This window comes from Pelodiscus sinensis, chromosome 24 (assembly GCF_049634645.1).
Source record: "Pelodiscus sinensis isolate JC-2024 chromosome 24, ASM4963464v1, whole genome shotgun sequence".
Taxonomy (NCBI): domain Eukaryota; kingdom Metazoa; phylum Chordata; order Testudines; family Trionychidae; genus Pelodiscus; species Pelodiscus sinensis.
The window spans coordinates 9,882,544-9,903,005 of record NC_134734.1 but is presented as its reverse complement, the minus strand read 5'-3'; the positions used below and the strand labels follow the sequence as shown (position 1 = coordinate 9,903,005).

General features: G+C 52.2%; 1 protein-coding gene and 1 long non-coding RNA gene across 4 annotated transcripts; one reads left to right on the top strand and one right to left on the bottom strand.

Moving 5' to 3' along the window:
* Window positions 1-2,766: 2,766 nt before the first annotated feature.
* On the top strand, window positions 2,767-10,773 carry BCL6B (BCL6B transcription repressor). Of its 3 annotated transcripts, XM_075907739.1 has the most exons (9): window positions 2,767-2,902; window positions 3,193-3,373; window positions 4,178-4,399; window positions 4,584-5,081; window positions 5,722-5,825; window positions 6,290-6,478; window positions 7,660-7,790; window positions 8,086-8,223; window positions 8,367-10,773. In XM_075907739.1, the coding sequence occupies exons 2-9, from the start codon at window positions 3,198-3,200 to the stop codon at window positions 8,496-8,498; spliced, it is 1,590 nt and encodes a 529-aa protein (XP_075763854.1). In that variant the 5' UTR covers window positions 2,767-2,902; window positions 3,193-3,197; the 3' UTR covers window positions 8,499-10,773. The 3 variants fall into 3 exon arrangements, with proteins under 3 accessions (XP_075763854.1, XP_075763856.1, XP_075763855.1); XM_075907741.1 differs by lacking the exon at window positions 4,584-5,081; XM_075907740.1 differs by lacking the exon at window positions 6,290-6,478.
* A 154-nt stretch (window positions 10,774-10,927) lies between these two features.
* LOC142819595 (uncharacterized) lies at window positions 10,928-17,128 on the bottom strand. The gene is made up of 2 exons (XR_012897472.1): window positions 16,643-17,128; window positions 10,928-11,594 (listed from the first exon to the last, which is right to left on the bottom strand). It is a non-coding gene; the product is annotated as an uncharacterized LOC142819595 (long non-coding RNA).
* Window positions 17,129-20,462: the final 3,334 nt, after the last annotated feature.

The following is a 20,462-nucleotide window of genomic DNA, read 5'->3' as shown; positions in this document are numbered from 1 at the left end:
ATGGGTCTTGTCTATAGGATGTTTTTGGCGGTCACTACAGAGACCCCAAAGGCACAGGGCCTGGGGTGGCACAGGGCCTGGGGTGGCTGCCCCAAACCGTCCTATGGCTGTCGATGTCTTCTGTCCTGGTAAACAAGCTTGCCCTGGCCCCTCTCTTTTCTGTCTCTCTTTCCCCTCATCTGTCCTTTGTCCTCATGGGCTGGAACCAGCTGGATAGGTCATTGGGGTCCTCTCTCTACTGTCTGGGCTGGGGTCACCAGTCACTAGGGGTACCAGATGATTTAAAAAAAATACCAGACACACTTGATCTCAGATTGGGGGGAGGACTGGCCGGGAAAGGAGCGGGGCTGGCCAGGAGGAGGTTGGGGGGAGCAGGGCTGGTCGGAGGAGATCAGGGTGGGGGAACGGCCGGTGGGAAGCAGGGATGGCCAGGAAGAGATTGGGGGGAGCAGGGCTGGCTGGGAGGGGATCAAAGGGAGCAGGGCTGGCCAGGAGAGGGTTGGGGGGATTGGGGCTGGCCGGGGGGGAAGTGGCCGGTGAGGAGTGGGGCTGGCCGGGAGAGGGTTTGGGGGAGTGGGGCTGGCCAGGGGGGAGTGGGGCTGGCCTGTGGGGAACCGGCCAGTGGGGAGCGGGGCTGTCTGGGAGGGGAGTGGAGGAGGAACTGGCCGGCGGGACTGGCCCGGGTGCACGCAGATCCCGGGGTGCTGCCCATCCTGTGCATGGCCCTGGCGGGGCGCAAGAGCAAATCTGGCCCCAGGGATTCCATCCCGCCCCGGCCCCGGCCCCGGCCCTAGCCCTGGCCCTGGCCTCACCTCCCTCCTCTCTACTGCGTAGTTGCGTACTGATACTCATGATAATATTAAAACTTACTTAATTAGAAAATACCAGACATTTATATGTCCGGTATTTTCTCAATTTGTTTCCTGGACAGAAAGCTCAAATACCAGGCTGTCCGGTTCAAAACCGGACCCCTGGGAACCCTACCAGTCACCGGGGTCTCCATTCTCCAGCCCACTGGCCAGACTCTCCAGTTCTGTGTTGGTTCCTGTAACAACCAATTCCCTCTTCCCTCCCCTCGTTAAACCAATAAGAGAGAGGGACTTGGAAACCCACTTCCCCACACCATCCACACAGGCAGCCACCAGGAAAATCTGAATAGCTAATCTAGGGAGAATGGCTCCTTCAGGCAGGACTCTGCCCAGACACACACTGAAAGAAAATCCCTGACCCAAAAAGCTGACAGTCTGATGTGAGAAAGGAAACTGAGGAACAGCAGAATGGGACTGACCCAACATCACAGCTAGGGCTAGAACCCAGAAGTCCTGGTGCTCAGTTCCCGTTATCAGGGCCCAGTTCTGCAGCATGCCACCTGCTTAGCAAGGGGCTGACACTGCAAGTCAGGGAGCTCCGCAGTCCCACAGCGCCACAGAATGGCCACAGGCTGGTGCCAACAAGTCCTGGAACTACAGTGATTCTGCTGCTGGTGGGGGCTGGGAGCCCTGGTGCTGCTGGTACATACAAATGTGGGTTCAGCAGACCAATGCGGAGAGGAAGGTGGCAGCGGGTGCAGCCCTGGGCACAGGGAATGGCTTCAAATGAAGCTGGGCTGCTCAAGCTGCCTTTTAAATGTGCCCCAACCCACGACGCTGCTAGGCTGTCTTCCTCCCCCCGCAGTGAATGATGTCACTGCCTGGGGAACCCCACCCTCCCTCCCCACTGAGCTTTTCCTGCATTTGTTGCTGTACCACAAAAGGCTTTGTGTCCAGAAACATCCAGGGACGCCTTTCTGCTACTGAGATGTAGCCATCTCTAGCGTGGGGTTGCCAGTTATACAAGGGCCCCCCGCCCAGTGCTGAGGTACAGCCATCTTAGGGGGTGAGGTGGCTGGTTACACAGGGACCCCTCAACCTGGCCACCTTTGGGATGGGGCAGCTGGTTACACGGGAATCCCTTGCCTGACACTGAGATGCGACCACTTCTGGGGCAGGACAGCTGGTTACACGGGGACCCCTTGCCTGGTGCTGAGATGCAGCCTCCTCTGGGGCGAGGTGGCGGGTTACACAGGGACCCCTCTCCCAGTGCTGAGATTTGGCCACCTCTGGGGCAGGACGGCCAGTTACATGGGGACCCCTCACTTGGCACTGAGCTGAATGTGTTTGAGCTATCCCATTGCTCCCCTGCCCCCCCAGACCAGTGTGTCTTAATCTCGTCAAACTTGGGATCGGGGTCCAAAACAAACAGTCTATTTCCTCCTCCCATCATATTCCCACCTCCGTGCCTTCCCCCCGGCCCTGGCCCCTCAGCACAGGCGAAGACAATACGAGGAAATGGCACAGAGCAAATTCACTCAGAGACCTAACACTCAAGCTGCCCCCCACCCCAAATCCCAGTCCCTTCCTCCCAATTCCTGGGTCTGGGGAACCAAGGGTGTCTTAGCATAGCAATGGGGTGACTTGAGTAGGAGAGGCTGGGAGCCAGGGCTCCTGCATTCTCTCTCGGGCTCTGGGAGGGGAGTCAGGCCTGGTGGGGTAGAACAAGGGGGCTGGAAGCCAGGATTCCTGAGTTCTTGCCTTGGCTCTGGGATGGATATGAGAACTAGCAGTTAGAGTGGGGAGCTGCATTTGTTTGTGGATCTGGGATTTGTCCTACCTTTTTCCTGAAAGGTCTATTAATAACCCCCCTCCACCCCCCGCCTTTTCCCTGGCAGCTGGGCCGGGGCAGGAAGGATGTGAACTAGAGAGAGAACTTCCCCCTGTCCCTCCAGGACATTATAAGAGCCTCCAGCCCTGCTGAGTTATTGGAGGCTGGTTCTCCAGGCCGGGGGAACAGCTGGGACTTTACCACCCCTCTACACCCTGAAAGTCCTGCTGGCAGGAGTGTCCGAGGGTCCCTGCTGGTCAGGGTGAGCTGTCATTACCTGGTCTCCTGGGTTTTCTCCTGCCTCTGGGAGCGGAGTGGGGGCTGGTGGGTTAAAGCGGGGGGAAAGGGCTGAAAGCCAGGACTCTTGGGTTCTCTCCTTGGTTGTGGGAGGAGAGCGGGGGCTGGTGGGTTAGAGCCAGGGAGGGGAACTGGAATGCAAGACTCTTGCCCCTCTACTCTGTGTGTCTTACCCTCCCCTCTGAGTAGCCCTGTCTCTTCCCCTCCACATACACATCTGGCCTGCGGGAACCCTCCCCACCCCTGTATCTGCAGGCGCCATGAGCAGGGGCACTGCCAGGGGCCCAGCTGGCTGCGTCCGGGAGTTCACACGCCACGCCGGCGACGTGCTGCTGAACCTGGACCAGCTACGCCACCGCCACGTCTTGACCGATGTCACCCTGCTGGTGGGGGGACGCCCCTTGCTGGCCCACAAGGCTGTGCTGGCAGCCTGCAGGTGAGGGGAAGGGGTTGTCAGGGATGGGGGCTTAACTAAAGAGGATGTGGCTGGTGCAGGGTCTGGGGCATGGCTAGAGAGGGTGTGGCTGTAAGGGATAGGATGTGACTAAAGAGAGTGCTGATGGGGGACAGGGCATGGCTAGATAGGTGGGGTTTTGAAGGAATGGGCGTGGCTAGAGATAGTATGGTTATGAGGCATGGCATGGCTAGAGAGGGCGTGGCTGTGGATGTGTGGCCATGGCTATAGAAGAAAGCAATGCCTTGGTGGGCATGGTTGTGATGAGACACTGTGGGTAGGGATTATGGTTTGGAGGGGTGGGACATACCTGGACAAGGACGTGGCTCTCTGGGGGGTAGAAGGGGACTTTGAGGCATGGGGAGGTTGGCCAGGTGTGGGTCTGTGTGAGTACAGTGAGGGTGGCAGTGACTTGGCTGTGGTTTGACTTAACCACACTGGGGGGCACATGCACAGGTGGTGGCATGCATGGGAGATGCATTAGTGGGGGCCTGAATCCATGCCTGTCCTGACCCACATCTGAGTCCCTGTCCTGTGGGTGAGGGTGGAGTGGCCACTGAGCTGGAGTCTGAGCCCCAGTTCGGGCTGGGGAGAGGGTATGGAAGTTTTGCCACGGGGGGGAGGCCGAGTCTGGCATGGGAAGGGGAGACATGGCCACATAGAGGAGGTCTCTTGACCATGCCTCTCAGTGTGGTATGGGTAGGTGTGGCTTGAGGGCCTCGGTGCATGCTGGGAGTTGTAGTCCATGTCCCATTTCCCCATGAATGTTTTTCTCCCCCACGGCAGTGGCTTCTTCTACTCCATCTTCCTGGGCCAGGGCGGCAGTGAGGTCAGCGTCCTAAACCTGCCCAGTTCCATTCAGCCCGGGGGCTTCCAGGCCCTGCTGGATTTCATGTACACCTCACGCCTGTCCCTCACCCCAGCCTCCGTCCCAGCCCTGCTCAGCGCTGCCACCTACATCCAGATGGAGCATGTGGTGGCCACCTGTCACCGCTTCATCCAGGCCAGGTAAGGGGCACCGGCTCCCACCAGCCCAGGGCAGGGACTGGCTGGCTCAGGGAAGTGGGGAATGGGGCAGTGGCCTGTCTCCTTTAGGGGGCGCCGGCTCCCACCCAGCCACCGGGTGGGACTAACTGCCTCAGGGGGAGGGGCACAGAGGCTACCCCCCTCATTTCATCCCTCTCTCTTGCAGTTATGACCATACCAACTTCTACCCCATGTCCCTCTCCTCCCTGGAAGACCCCAAGCTCCTGGATGACTCCAGGGGCCCTCCAGATGTCGGCGGGATGGTGCCCATGGGAGGTCCCCACCCAGTGGGACAGAGCCCAGAAACCCCCTTGCATTCAGCTCCTGCTGGATCCCAGGCAAAAGATTTGGGGGGGGCACACCCAAGGGGGGAGCGGCCCCCTGACAGCCCATCACGCTCTGAGGGCCACCCTGCCTCACCCCGTGAGTCCAGCGGCTGTGCCCCGGACCCCAAGGCCTGCAACTGGAAGAAATACAAGTTCATTGTCCTCAACTCTCTGCGAGGGCAAGGGGTGGGAGGAGGGGGCAGGGAAGGCAGGGCAGGCCCCCAGCCACCTGACCCCCCAACTCCTCCCAAGCCTCCTGCTGGCAGGGACCAAGGCACCAGCTGTGGCGAGGTAGAGGGGGACGTTTCCGGGAGCCAGCACAACAGCAATCTCTGCAAGTGAGTGGCTGATCTGGGGAAGGGATGTCCGGTCCAATGTAGGGGGAGGGACACCTCCACCCTTAAACTGGAGGTAGAGAAGGGAAGTGGGCTTCCCATCTAATATTCAGGGGAGGGAGGCCCCCTCCCATATGTTGAGTTGGGAAGGAAGCCTGGTCCCTTATGCTGAACACAGGAGGGGCGCCTGGGCCCATACTCTGGAGTGGGGAAGGAGCGCCTGGCCTCCTAGGCTGAGAAGGGTACCCAGCCCAATATACAGGGATGCCCATTCCAATATAAAGGAGAGGAGTGCTCAGTCTCATATACCAGTTGAGAGGCAGTGCTGGGTCCCATATCCACTGATGGGGAGGGGCACCTGGTCCATATGATGAGTGGTGGGGAGAGGAACCTGGTCCATATGCTCAGGGGATGAGTCAGAGCTGGATGCCATATACACTGGGGGAGGAGCACCTGGTCCATATGCTGAGCAGGGAGGTACCTGGCACAAACACTGACAGGACTGGACTACTGGTTCAATAAATAGGGGAGGGGCACTTGGTCCCATATGGTGAATGGGGGAGGGAGCCCAGGCCTCAGACATGGGGCAGCTATACTTTCTGGTTACTCTGTCCCACCCACTCCCTTTCTCATCTCTCCCCAGGTCACACCCCACCTCACTACAGTGCCCCCTGTGCCATGAGACCGGGACCCTGCTGCACCCACCCTGTCCCCACCTTCCCCAGCAGCAGCTGCAGCCTCCAGCAGGTGAGGGGTGAGGAAGAGGGCGCTATCCCACATTCTGTTTCATAGGTGCTGGGGAGGGGGGCTGGTCCTGTATATACTGTGAGGTGTGGGAAAGGTTTGGTCCAATATGCAGTGAGGTGGGGCTGGTCCCATACATTATGGATAGAAGGGGATAGATCAGTCCCACACATGCTGTGGGTGGGGCCAGGAATCAGTCCCATATTGTGTGAGGGGAAGGGCTGGTCCCATATACACGCTGTGGTAGGGAAGGTCTGGTCCCATATATGTGCTGTGGGGGAGAGAGTCTGGTCCCATATATGTGCTGTAGAAGGAACGGACTGGCCCCATACATTCTGGGGAGGGAGGGGCAGGCCAGTCCCATATATGTGCTATCAGGGGAGGGACCGGTCCCATGCATGCAAGAGCTGGCTGTGACCAGTGGGGAACTTTCCAGACCACACCTTGAGCCCTCTCATGCCCCCCAGGTGCAGGTCCCTACAGTTGCAGAGCCTGCAAGTTGGCCCTCGGAGATGACGAGGAGGAGGAAGGGGGGCTGTGTGGGGAGCAGGCCCCTGTGGGCATCTCCCATGACAACAAACCCTTCAAGTGTCAGCTCTGCCACTCAGCCTTTCGTTATAAGGGAAACTTGGCCTCCCACCGTGCCGTCCACACTGGTACAGTGGCACTAGGGGTAGCCAGGAGCATGGGAAGAGCTGGGGAAGAGGTGGGGGCAAGGCAAGGAGGGAAGGGGGAGAAAAGGGGGAGGTAGGTGGGGCAGGGAGGGGCAAATGGGAATGGGAGGAGTCAGTGCGAAGTAGAAGGGGGCAAGGAGGTGCGTGGGGTAAGGACAGGGAGGGGTCAATATCAGTGGGAAAAGTCAATGAGAAATGGGAGGAGGAGGCATGGGTGGGGAGAGGGAGGGAGTAATGGGAGGTGGAAGGAGTCTGTGGTGAAGTGGGAGGGGCCAAGGAGGTGTGTGGAGTCAGGGATGGTTTAGGATATGGGGTCAATTGGAGTGGGTGTGAACAGGGAGGTGGGAGGGGGTCAATGGGAAAAAGGAGAGGGCAAGGAGGTGGGTGGAGTCAGGGAGGGCTCAGGGGAGGGACCATTGGGAGTGGGAGGGGACAGGAAGGCTATGTCTACACTATAGAGTTTTTTCGGAAAAACAGCCATTTTGCCAAAAAAACTTCACTTACGTCCACACTGCAATTGTTTTTTTGGAAAAAAATTGAAAGAACAGAGGGGTTTTTCCGACAGTGGTAAACCTTTTTCTACGAGGAAGAAGTCTTTTTCCGAAAGAGCTCTTTTGGAAAAAGGTGTGTGTGGACAGGGAAAAGGGAGTTCTTTCGAAAGAAGAGGAAAAAGGAAAAAGCACAAGTGCCCTGATGGCCACTCCACCCATAGTAATTACAGCTTAAATGTGAGACAGCGTCCATTCAATGTGGACGCTCTCTCTCGAAAAAGCAGATTGCTTTTTCGATGCACTTTGGCAGTGTGGACGCTCTCTTTCGGAAGTAGTTTTTTTGGAAGATCCCTTCCGGAAAAGCTTCTTCCGAAAGAAGCCTGCAGTCTAGACATGGCCGGAGTGTTTATGGGGAGATGGGAAAAGTCAGGGGAAGAAGGAAGGGGCTAAAGGGAAGCAGGGGGCCCAATGGGAAATTGGAGGGCACGTGGGCAGGTGTCAGAGGGGAAGAAGATAGGAACAAAGAAGGAACAAGAAGGGCTCAAGGCATTGTGGGAGAGGCCAGGACATGGGTGGAGACTGTGCAAATGAGGACAACTTGGGGGTGGAGCAGCCCCCATTGTGGTCTGGGTGCTGCCATGTTGCTCTCCACCTGCCCCCATCTCCTGCCAGGTGAGAAGCCGTACCGCTGCGGGCTCTGTGGGGCGCAGTTCAATCGGCCAGCGAACCTCAAAACCCACTCACGGATCCACTCGGGCGAAAAGCCCTATAAGTGCGAGACCTGCGGCTCCAGTTTCGTTCAGGTAGGGGAAGGTGGACAGGGTCAGCTCTGTGGTGGGTGAGTCAAGATATAGGAGTTGATGGGGCAGTTTGGGGGCAAGGAGCAGTGAGAGAAACACATGCAATCAATAGCAGCCAACATCTGCTGGTGGCAGGAGTGGGAGCTGCAGTCCCTGACTCCCATAGATTCAAATGAGGAGCAGAATCTCTTAGTGGCCAGTCCAGGTACAGCAGCTCCTCTCTGCCATGGGATGCAGAGTTCTCTAGCGGGGTACTGCAGCTCCCCTGGAGTCCGAACAAAACTCACTCCCCTCCCAGGTTGCCCACCTTCGAGCCCACGTGTTGATCCACACGGGTGAAAAGCCCTATCCTTGTGAGACATGTGGGACCCGCTTCCGGCACCTGCAGACTCTCAAGAGCCATATCCGGATCCACACGGGCGAGAAACCATATCACGTGAGTGTGAGCGGGGCAGGACACCTGAGTTCTCTCCCTGGCCCCGGGAGAGGACTAGGGGCTGACGGGTTAGAGCCAGGACTTCTGGGTTCTCTCCCTAGCTCTGGGAGCTTATTCCTGCTCTCTTCTGCTTGTCCCCCCAGTGCGAGACGTGCCACCTGCACTTCCGGCACAAGAGCCAGCTGCGTCTGCACCTGCGGCAGAAACACGGCGCCATCACCAACACCAAGATCCGCTACACAGTGCTGAACAGCCCCTCTGGCGCCTCCTGCTGAACGGGGACCATGCTGCCTCCCTTCTTCCCCAGGGACAAGAGAGAGAGAGAGAGAGAGAGAGAGAGAGACACACACACACACACAACTCCACTGTCCTCCCCCACTGCTGCTTACCTCACTCGTGCCAGCTGGGGGCACGGTGCCTGGGTAGGGGAAATCCTGCTGGTCATGAAACCCCGTTAATAGCATAACGCCGATGGACCAGGGTCATCAGCAGGTGGGTCTGATGCTGGGAGCTTTGGAGCTATTGCCATGAGTCTCCAGCATGTGAGCTAAAAGCCAGGTGGCTGGGTGTGAAGGCTGCAGGGAAGACTCTCTCCTTCTCAGTGTCTCTGGTTACAATAGCATGTGTTGTCCTGTGGCATCTGGACTGAGGGGGATGCTACAGGACATGAGGGGGAAGCTATGTGACGCAGAGGGATGTTTCTCTTGAGGGGGAAGCTATGTGACGCAGAGGGATGTTTCTCTAAAGGGCCTAGTTCTGTATGGCTGTGTCTGGACTGGCCAGTTTTTCTGGAAAATCAGCCGCTTTTCCGGAAAAACTTGCCAGCTGTCTACACTGACCGCTTGAATTTCCGCAAAAGCACTGACTTCCTACTGTAAGAAATCAGTGCTTTTTGTGGAAATACTATGCTGCTCCCGTTCCGGCAAAAGTCCCTTTTGTGCAAAACTTTTGCGCAAAAGGGCTAGTGTAGACAGCTGAGATTTGTTTTCCGCAAAAAAGCCCCGATCGCGAAAATGGCGATCGGGGCTTTTTTCTGCAAAAGCGCGTCTAGATTGGCCACGGACGCTTTTCCGCAAAAAGTGCTTTTGTGGAAAAGCGTCCATGCCAATCTAGATGCTCTTTTCCACAAATGCTTTTAACGGAAAACTTTTCTGTTAAAAGCATTTGTGGAAAATCATGCCAGTCTAGACATAGCCTATGTGTATTGCGGTGGGGGAGAGTTTTGAGGTGAGTCTTCCTAGTCCTTCCCCACCTGAGCCAGAGAGAGAACCCAGGAATCCTGGCTCCCAGCCCCATCCTGTTCTGACCACCAGCCCTAGCTCCCAGCCCCCTCCTGCTCTAACCACCAGCCCCCAATCACCTCCCAGAGCCAGGGAGAGAATCCAGGAGTCCTGGGTTTTTAAGGAAATGTGGCACAGAAAATGATGGCAGAGCTCTGCGGGCAGAGCACTGAGGGAGACCATTATGCCCCTTCTCCAACTTTTCTTAGCTGCTTAAATTTCAATTGCTTTATGTTGCCTTCTGGAAGTCAATATCTCATTTGGTTAAACCAGTTTCAATCCAGAGTCACTCTACCCTGGCCATCTCTATGGACAACTGATGATACTGGCTAGATGTTGTCTCAACTGAAATCAGCACCCACTAATTGTGCATAGACTTCACTGAAGTTCTAATCACAATCTAAGTCTGAGAGGAGTGACTCTGGATTAACTCTGATTTACCACCCTAGAGGTCTTTATAGCCAGTTGGTTATGATTCTGCAGTTTTGGTGAAACTGGTGTCAAGTCCAAATTCCTCCAGTTAAGTTTTCACACTTATGTTGGACATCTTGAGGGACAACAGATGTCTCTGGATTGACAGTAGTTTACTCAAAATCAGGAGTCATCAGTTGTCTATAAAGATCTCAAATATGTTCTAGTCTAGTCTCTGTGGATTCACTCTGGTTTTACTAAAATCAGATTCAATATTTGTCCGCAGAGTCTTCACTGAAGGTCTAGCTTACCCTGAAAGTCCCTATAGACAACTAGTGACTCCAGAGTTTTGATTAGACCAGTTTTAATACAGAGTCACTCTGGTTAAGTTTTCCCCAACCGTGGGTGTCCTGATGAACAGCTTATGCCTCCATCTTGACACTGGTTTAACCAAAATCAGGATCCAGAAATTGTTTGTAGAGAGATCACTGGACTTCTAGCCTATTATCAAAATCTCTATGGAGTGACCTGAATTGACTCCAGTTTAATCCAGATTTAAGGAAGGGCTAAACCACACGCTGAATGTGTTCCTTGCAACTTTTTGCAATTTTTAACCGAATATGCATATTTTAGTTCTTTTTTTAAGAGTCTTTTCTTTTTGAAAAAAGTTCTTTAAAAAATTAAATGTTTTTTGTTTGTTTGGGTTTTTGTTGTTTGTTTTTTGCTGATAGTGGCTTTTCTGGACATTTTATATATATATATATATATATAAAATTTAAATTACCCTCCAACTTGTGGGCGGGGGGATGTCTGTGTTTTTTGTTACTTTCAATGTGCTTTGCAACATTAGTGCTTGGAGGTGTTTGGAGCTTGGCAACCTGACCTTATGCTAGTAAGTTGCTTGCTCTAGAGATTTCTAGAATTGCATGGTTGTGAGTCCATTGCTAAAGGATTTTTAATGTGTTGGTGATGTCTGGAAGCATGTGGTGTAGCAAAGCAAGGCATTTGCACTCTGATGGTAAAATCTGGGGACCTTCTGGAGTTTATTTGGCTGGAGTCCAGAACCTAAGGGGAATCCTGTATTCATTCTAATTATGTTATCCAGCATTTAAATGTTCCACCTTCTAGAACATCTATATTTATCTAGAAATAGCATAATGAGATCCAGAAGATCTTTTCCTTGAGTTTATTCCAGCTCCGGAGATTAGAATCTCTAAGATGTCTTGTCTACAGAATTGTGGCTTCTCAACTCTATCCTTTCTAAGCCTATGTATCCCTGCTCCAAAGTCCTCTGAGGTCTCCTTTTTACAAAATCTATATTCTATGAATGTAAATTCCATCTGTGGAGTCTGGAGTGTCTCAGATCAAAGGTTTCAGGAGCCAAGGTTCTGGGTAATTAAAATGTAGATGATCCAGGTTCCCCATAATATATGGCTTCTGATGTCTTCTGGCTGTGAGGTCCCAAATTCCAGGTTTCCTCTCAATATTATGTCTCCTGATACTAGAACCTCTGAGGTCTCCTTTCTACCAAATCCTGGGTTCTTGGATCTTCTTTCAGAGTCTCTATCTCCAGTTTCAGGAATGTCTCAGCTTCAGAGCTTCCAGAGCAGGGGTTTTATATTATTCATCTGTAACCCTTCCATATCCACTTTGCCAGGTGGCCCTTGGTCATTTCATGTTCTGGAGACCAAAGGAGAGCAATACAGAATGTTTAGTTGCTGAGTCCAGCCAACATTTTAGAATATCAGTGGATTAATCTGGAACATGATTGACAGTGGTATCATTAGGTCAGGAATCCCTCTGGCTCTGGAGTACTGCAAAGTGTGGGTAGGTGAATAGAAGAGCTGAAGCAATACATTATAAGGTCTGAGACCATTCCCTACTCCCCCCACCCCCCAAAAAAAAACAAATTAAATTCAGTGCAGGTTAGTGAGCAATAGAGGAATCTGTGATCTGGGATCACAGCAACCCTAGAATAGAGCTCAGAAATCTTCAGCAGCAACTGGTCTTTGCTGCTCCAGAAGAGGTCTGGAAACTCTGGTGCTTCACAGCAGGTAGGGAGAGGTAGGGAATTGTGGTTCTGGAATGAAAAGAGAAGTTTATTGCCTCCTAATCGTGGGATGGAAGAAGCAGATGAGAAAGGATTGTCTAGAATTGATGGCCTAAAACAACCTGGCTGTGTCTAGACTGGCAAGTTTTTCCGCAAAAGCAGGAAAAACTTGCCAGCTGTCTACACTGGCCACTTGAATTTCCGCAAGAACACTGACGATCTCATGTAAGAAATCAGTGCTTCTTGCGGAAATACTATGCTGCTCCCGTTCGGGCAAAAGTCCTTTTGCACAAAAGCTTTTCCGCAAAAGGGCCAGTGTAGACAGCTCAGATTTATTTTGCGCAAAAGCGTGTCTAGATTGGCCACGGACGCTTTTCTGCAAAAAGTGCTTTTGCGGAAAAGTTTCCATGCCAATCTAGACGCTCTTTTCCGCAAATGCTTTTAACGGAAAAGTTTTTCCATTAAAAGCATTTGCGGAAAATCATGCCAGTCTAGACGTAGCCTCTGTGAATGGAGTGTGTGACGTAAAATGGATAATGGACTCTACAATCTATGTGTAGTAAAGTCTAGAATGCATAGTGCAGCCTAGAATAGATAGCCCATTCTAGAATAGAGAGTGTAGTCTAGAATGGATGGCATAAGAATGGGGGATAGCGCAGTCTGGAACAGATCTCACAATCTAGAGTCAGCAGTTTAGAGATGGATAATGTAGACTAGTACTGAATGGAAAGACCTGTCTAGTATGATAACCCAAACTAGAACACAACCTATTCATAGTTTGTGCTGTCTGGAATAGAGTGTACTATCTACAACCTAGAATGGCCAGCATAGTCTAGAATTTGTGAACTGAGCATGAATAACATCAGCATGGTCTAGTACTGATAACTGGAAAAAATGGATTGCCTGGTCTAGAATGTTAGCCCAATCTAGAATCCATATCTTAGGAAGGGATACTGCAGCCTGGACATCTAGAGCCATCTAGAATGGCTAGGCCAGGTTAGCACAGTCAAGAATGGCTAATCCAGCCTAGAAGTGGTAGAGCTGTCCAGAATGACTAGCCTAGGAGTAGACAGTGCAGCTGAGAATGGACAGTGCTGCCTAGAGAGGTTGGGATCACAACACTATCCCTACAACTGAGTTCTAGATGGACCTCGAACACACACAGGCATGTGGACACATGCTGTCTCTCTCCCCCATCTCCTACTCCCCATCCAGTAAGGGCCAGTTTAGTTATATTCTTTCTGAACCCAGCAATGGGACTGGTTCCCATTATCAAAGCTATGGCTGTCTTTGCAGCTGGGAATATGTAGGATGCCCCCTGGAGAGGACAGACCCTGCCTCATTCCCTGCCCCTGAACAAGCCAGTCCCTGTGGCAGGGCTGGGTGGGAGTTGGAGCCCCCTGGAGGGGACAGACCCAGTCCCCCATATTTGGACCAAATCACAGCTAGCACCTCCTAGAGAGGACATTTACCAGCTATTCCTAGTGCTGGGTGCTGGAGTAGCAGTGGTCTATTTAACTCCCCACCCAGGAGATTTCTCTAGGATTTGAAGAACTACCCCCTAGCCGCAAGCACAGGTTGCCATGAAAGCTGAGAATGGGACTAAGTGGGCAGGAATTATAAACGGACATGAAAAGTTGTGGGGGGAAATGTGTTTTCAAATCAAAGGCTCTGCCACTATGTTCCCATGGGGGAGGGGATTGGGTGTGGGGGGGGGGGAACACACCAGCTGATTTTGGGAAGTCTGTCAAAAGCTGGTTCTGGCTTCAAGCCTCCTCCCCACCCTGTGGTGCCTCAACATGTGCCTGTTTTCAATAAAGCTGTGTTGGACAAATGTGCTGTGTGGATTTTGTTTAGTTCAAAATTACAGTTTTGCCAGTCACTCCCCTCTGCCCTGGAAATCCGCAGCCTACATCACAGCCTGCAAAGCGGATGCGTCTTCCTCTAGGGTGGGACAAAAGGTACAAATCCTCAGAGGTTGTACTGGGCTGCCCCGAGAAAGACTCCCCCCCCCCCCCACACACACACATACACTCTACCCACTAGACACCACTCCCCTCCCAGAGCTGGAGACGCAATCCAGGAGTCCTGGCTCCTACCTCTTCCCCTCTAGATCCCATTCCCCACCCTAAACCAGGGCTAGAACTCAGGCCCCCAGCCCTTGCGGCAGATGCAGCACCCCCCCCCAGTGGCAGCCGGGCTTTGCAGCCGGTCTCCCTGTCCCGCTCTCTGCGCTCATTGAAGGGGGACCTGTCCTAGCTTCCTGCCATAACAATGGATCCTGGCAGCTGCGTCCTGCCAGCGCCCCCGCAGAGCATCACTGCCAGAGCTGGAAGCTTCCTGCTGGGCTGGGTGGGGGGAGAACAAGGGCACCCACTGAATTCGGATCCCTCAAGCCAGAGTAACCCCCCTCCCCCCGAAACTGCAAGTGGGAGCAAGGCTGCATTCTGCTGACAGCAGACTTGGGGACAAGGGCCACTGGGAATCAGCTAGGTACACTGCCAGTAACAACATGGCTCTGAGCCACTAGGCCCCACTCCCCTCCCAGAGCCGGAGAAGGGACCCAGGAGTCCTGGCTCCCAGCTCCTGCTCTTACCTACCAGCCCCCACCCCCCTCTCAGAGCCAGGGAGAAAACTGATGAAGTGGGGATTGTATTTGCCTTATGATGTTGCATGTGAGTTCTCCTGTCCAGTATTCCCATGTGTATGCCTCATTCCCAATGTCTAGACGGTGATGGGAATTTCAGTGTGATAGCTTCCTCCAGTCTCACCCACATACACAAGGGCTGATGCCTTTGGTAACCTGAGCCCATGAAGGGGGGCACACCAGGTGACTGACACCTTTTGCCAGGAAGCAGACAAAGGCCAGACAAAGACCTGGCTGGAGGGCTGGGACAGGGCTGCTGGGAGTCAATCTGGGCTGACTTGGGGAGGGCCAGGGCCCTGGCTCTGTGTCCCCCTCTCCCCAAGATGGATTGTGCTGGCTGCCTCTGGTTCCTGCACTGACAAGTCTATTCCACACTGTGTCCCTGTTAGGGATGTAAGAGACTAATTAACTAGTCGACTAGTTGCTTCCCCCTACTTGCTGCCTCTATCAGAAAGAGGCATCAAGGAGGGGAAGTGGAGGGGTGTTGGGGGGAGCTGGCTTAAAAGTCAGTTCCCCCAGCTCCAGCTCCGTGGGAGGGGGCAGGGGTGCCGTGATGGCGTTCTACCTTTGAAATGTACAAGAGTCCCCCTGGGGCTCTTGCACATTTCAAAGCAGAAGCTGCATGGAGCCAGCAGGGGACTTAGTGTCCCCCGCTGGCCCCAGGCTCCATGCTGAATTTCAATCTTTGAAATACACAATTCAAATCTTGTACATTTCAAAGCGGAAGTGCCCTTATTGACTAATCGAATAGTCGATGGAAATTCCATCGACTATTCGATTAGTTGATTAATCTAATTTTAACATCCCTAGCCCCTGTCACCTAATAAATCTTCTATTCTACCCACCGGCTGAGTGTCACATCTGACTGTGGATGGAGATGCAGGGCCTGAATACTCCCCACACTTCAGTTACAAGAACCCAGGAGTCCTGCAGCCTTCATACAAAGCAAGCACCTCAATTATTAAACAGCAAAAGAAGGTGCCCAAATTTCTCTCCCAATCCCATTCAGGCTCATTAATCAAGTTCTCCCTTGCATGGATGCAAAGCCTTGGCAAAGCCCTGGCTGGGTTGATTTAGTGGGGATTGGTCCAGCCTAGGGCAGGGGGCTGGACTTGACCTTCTGAGGTCTCTTCCCGCTCTATGGTTCTATGAAGGGGAAGTTAGGGGGGAAATGGGAGGAGTTTTGACTTGTGGAGCCAAATGGGAACCAACACCCCTTAGAAGGCACAGGATCCTGGTCCCATTCTCTGCCCCCCGAGCCAGGATAGTGGGGCTCTGGTTCCTGCCAGTGGCCATACAGCCACTGTGCTGCTGCTTGAGCCCAGCTGGACGGATTTCCTTCCTGCCACTCAGAGTCAGCAAGGGGTAGTGGGTGGAGGCGGGGATCCCCCCCTCCGGCTCCTTCCTTTACGTCACAGAAGCAGGAAACAGGTGGAAAGACATCATCCCTACCCCCCCATCCCTGACAGTGACCCAGAGACAAAGAGTGAGTCATAGCAGGGCCTTGGGCCAAGGCGAGACAAGGGAAAGACAGGATGGAGGGAGCTCAGACAGATCAGAATGATAGGCCCATCTAGTCCAGCATCCAGCTTCTTTCCCCTGGTCCTAATTGTGCAGTATCCCATACTTCCTAGGACTGCAAAATGAAGGGCTCTTTATCCAGGGACCCCTCATCCAATGCTGAGGCGTGGCCACCTCTGGGGCATGGCAACTTGTTATACATGAACTCATTGCCCAGTGCTGAGATGTGACCATCTCTGGGGCAGGGCAGCTGGTTACACAAGGATCCCCTCATCCAGCTCTGAGACACACTCACCTTTTGTAGCAGGACAAAAAACAGCTAAACATCTTATGTGGGCCCCCCCAAAGAACACTCCCCCACAACAACCCCCACACCAACAGCCAACACACAGAGCACAATCACAAAGTGCTGTGTGCACGCCCCCCATCTCCTTCGAGTGCACCCACAAACACCACCCCTCCCTGCAGGTTTGGGGGGGTTGCACAGCCACCAGCCTCCCCCCTTCTTACCAGTTTCCTCCATTACAGCATGCCTGAGGGTGGAGGGGGTGCAGGAAACAGCAGCTAGAAATGACCAGAACCAATAGCCAAGAAAAAACAACCGCAGCACCCCTCCCCCGACACCAGATCCATCTCTCAGGAACCGCCCCCTCTCCCCCGCAGCCCATTCTGCAACCTCGTGCTGCCCCCTAGTGGCTGCAGTTGGCCTCTCATACCCACTTCCCTGTCTTTCATTCCCACAGGCATGGGGAGGGATGGGGTAGCGTGGCCCCATAGACAGGGTCCCAGAGTGCAAGTTAGGAGTCCCAGGTCACATGGCAATTTGTGTGACTCAGTTTCCCCACTTTAATGACACACAACCTCAGTGGCAGACATTTCCAGAGGCTGAGCAGCCCTGTAAACCAGGCCTCCCTCACCCCAAGCCAAGAAGGCAGTCCCAATTGGGAGTTTGATCCTGTCCTGTACAAAAACCCTGCCTGTCACACAATGCCTTGTTTCCAGACCCTAACTTGCCCCCCACCCATTACCCTCACCCCAGCTCTCTACCCTCAGGCCCCCCTCCGCCATGACTCCTGCACAGAACCCCCTGCCCTGACTCCAGCACTCCCACCGTCTACATTGAGCCCTCCCTCAAGCCTCCCAACCCCCTGCCCTGAGCCCCATCATTTAAATAAAGCATGTACATTTTTCTTTTAATTTCATACAAATAATTACTAGAGTTAAGAGCCTGAACAACACCAAGTTCTTCTGCTAGTTTTCTAATAACACAAGAGTTAGGGGTCACTCCATGAAGTTAATAGGCAACAGGTTTAAAACAGACACAAGAAAGCATTGCTTGTGCACGGTCAGCCTATGGAATAAATTCATAAACAGGGTAAAGTCATGGAGGATAGGTCCATCGATGACCATCAGCAGTGACCCTGGCCTTTGTCTGCCAGAAGCTTGCAATGGGCAACATGGGAGGGGTCACTTGGTGGTTCCCTGTTCTGTTCATTTCCTCTGGGGCACCTAGCACTGGCCACTGTTGGAAGACAGGACACTGGGTTAGATGGTCTGACCCAGTCTGGTGTGGGGGGAGGGGATCAGGGCAGGGAGCTGGGAGGGGTGGGGGAGCTTACCAGGGCTGCCTGGGGCAGCGAGGGTGGCACTGCTGTGGTGATGGCATCTCCCGGGGGGGACAAGGTTGCACTCTGCAGTCAGCAGCTTCTCCTGTGGGGCTGGGGCTACAATCCCCAGTTTGTGGCTCCTTTTGGAGGGCCATGCACCCTGGTGGGGGCAGGAGGTGAGGCTCCAGCCTGCAGCAGTGCCCCCATGGCCTGAAGGCTTTCGGAGGAGGGGGGATTCAGGCTCCAGGAGCTGCCCCCAGTCTGCAGCACCCCCCTCTGCAGACTGTCTGGAGCTGGACCATGGTTCCTGAGCCCAGCCTCTCTTGTATGTGTGTGGGGGGGGGGCTCCTGGGTGGGTCTGGGAGTGTCACCAGTGGGAGTGTTGGGGGCTGGGGCCAAGGGCTTCCCCTGGCACTGTTTTGGGGCATGAAGACCATTTACCAACTCATTTGCAGAGCCCTATCCCCAGCTGGCCAGTTTTTTGTTGGTGAGGGTGCCCTCAATGGTCTCTCTGCACTATAGCTTTCCACTGTGGGTTTGCTGCCCCCCAGTGGCCTCTCTCAGTATCGCATCTCCTCTTTGGCCCTCCCTTTTCAAATTCTGTAAAATAGTCCCATTCCTGGCACTTCCCAAATCCTGACCTTGCTTTAAGTGAGGGTAAGAGGAAGCTGCCTACCAAATTTGGTGGTCCTAGTTCTTATAGGTTAGGAGGAGTTCTTGAACCAATGGACTTACAGACAGACACAGAGATGCACATAGATAGATAGATAGATAGATAGATAGATAGGATACTTCTGTGAAAGGAAGGTATTGAGGCCTACCCAGAATATCAAATGAGCACCAGTTTAATTGTAAGTGTAAAAGAAAGGCAGCATTGTGAGATACAGGAGATCAATCAAATTTTGTTTTTATTTTTGATGACCAACAATAACCCCGCTTTTAGGGAAGTAAGTAACTTAGACAGCAGTATGCAACAAAGTGCTGATTACCCCAAACAGAGCAGACGAAAGTTTTTGTAAGGGCAGAATGAGACAACAAAAATCTAATGTCAGCAATTGTCAGGCGAGTGGAGGAACGAACAGGATTTGACGAGGGAAGAGGATGCCCCTTTGATGGGTTAAACAAAACAGAAGGTATAGGACCTCTCAACCACTGGTTATATCATAATAAGGATGAGAGTGAAGAAAACGTGCTCAAAATAGGAGCAGTTCTAGCAATAGAGGAAGAAAATCATACATATATCCTACATGTAACATATTCAAGGTTGAGATGTTTAATGGCTAAAAATGATCTAGCAAAATGGGAGTTAAAAGATTGCAAAATACCATTACCAGATGTAACACAAAAAAACCCCATCTAAAGAAACAGATTATAAAAAACTGCAAAACATATTAGAAAGAACAGCTGATAAGACAGATCCGTATCGAAGTGGGGGTACCCCAGAAATATTAAAATTTCCAAGTCAAACAACTGACAAGTTGATGGGAGAGGTACTAGAGGACCTTATAAGATATGCTAGAGAAAAGAAAAAATGAACTGCCGACAAATAGGACCCAAATAAAAGGGTCCGTGTACTTTGGCACTGGTTGAAAAAAGCCGGAAACACAATAATTAAATTAGAAGGCACAGTAAATACCCTGCAAGCCTTATTAAAAAAAAGAAACTCAGGGGAGAGAGAAAAAGGGAAATAATGGGGAAAAAGATATAATAAAACCAACAGCCCCACCCCCTCCTTATCCTGAATCAGTCATAGAGGAAAATCAAAAGGAAGAAAGGAAAAAAATAGAAAAAAGAGGTGTGTACCCATGGGATATGCTAATGGAAGGAATATACACAGGGGAATGTAAATGTGAGAAGGAGATAGGAGAAAAGTTTGAGGATGATTTGGTCAAAGCTCATCTGATAACACAAATATATAAACAGAGGGGAGGACTTCCACCTGTAGCCACTATGGAATCAAGGGAAAGATCCCGAATAGAAATGAATGACTTAATAATTCAAACCCGAAGGAGACAGAAATGTAGCCGTGTTAGTCTGGGGTAGCTGAAGCAAAATGCAGGACAATGTAGCACTTTAAAGACTAACAAGATGGTTTATTAGATGATGAGCTTTCGTGGGCCAGACCCACTTCCTCAGATCAAATAGTGGAAGAAAGTAGTCACAACCATATATACCAAAGGATACAATTTAAAAAAATGAACAAATATGAAAAGGACAAATCACATTGCAGAACAGGAGGGGGATGCAGGGGGTGGGGGGAGGAAGGAAGGTAAGTGTCTGTGAAATGATGATATTAGAGGTAGGGAGAGTGGGATGTTTGTGAGTTAATGGTATTAGAGGTGATAATTGGGGAAACTATCTTGGTAATGGGTGAGATAGTTCAAATGTTTGTTGAGCAACAAACCCCGTTGCCAGCTTTGTCCACATATTCATTCTGCTGATACCATTATTGGACCTAACCAAGTGAGTTATAAGATCAAGAACACATATTCCTGCGCATCCAGAAATATAATCTATGCTATCATGTGCCAAAAGTGTCCGTCTGCTATGTACATTGGACAAACATCTCAGACACTTCGCCAAAGGATTAATGCCCACAAAACAGATATCAGACAAGATCACAAAGAAAAAACAGTTTCTTGCCATTTTAACCAGAAAGGACAGTATCTCAATGACTTAACCACCTGCATTCTGCTACAAAGACTTTTTACATCTGCACTTGA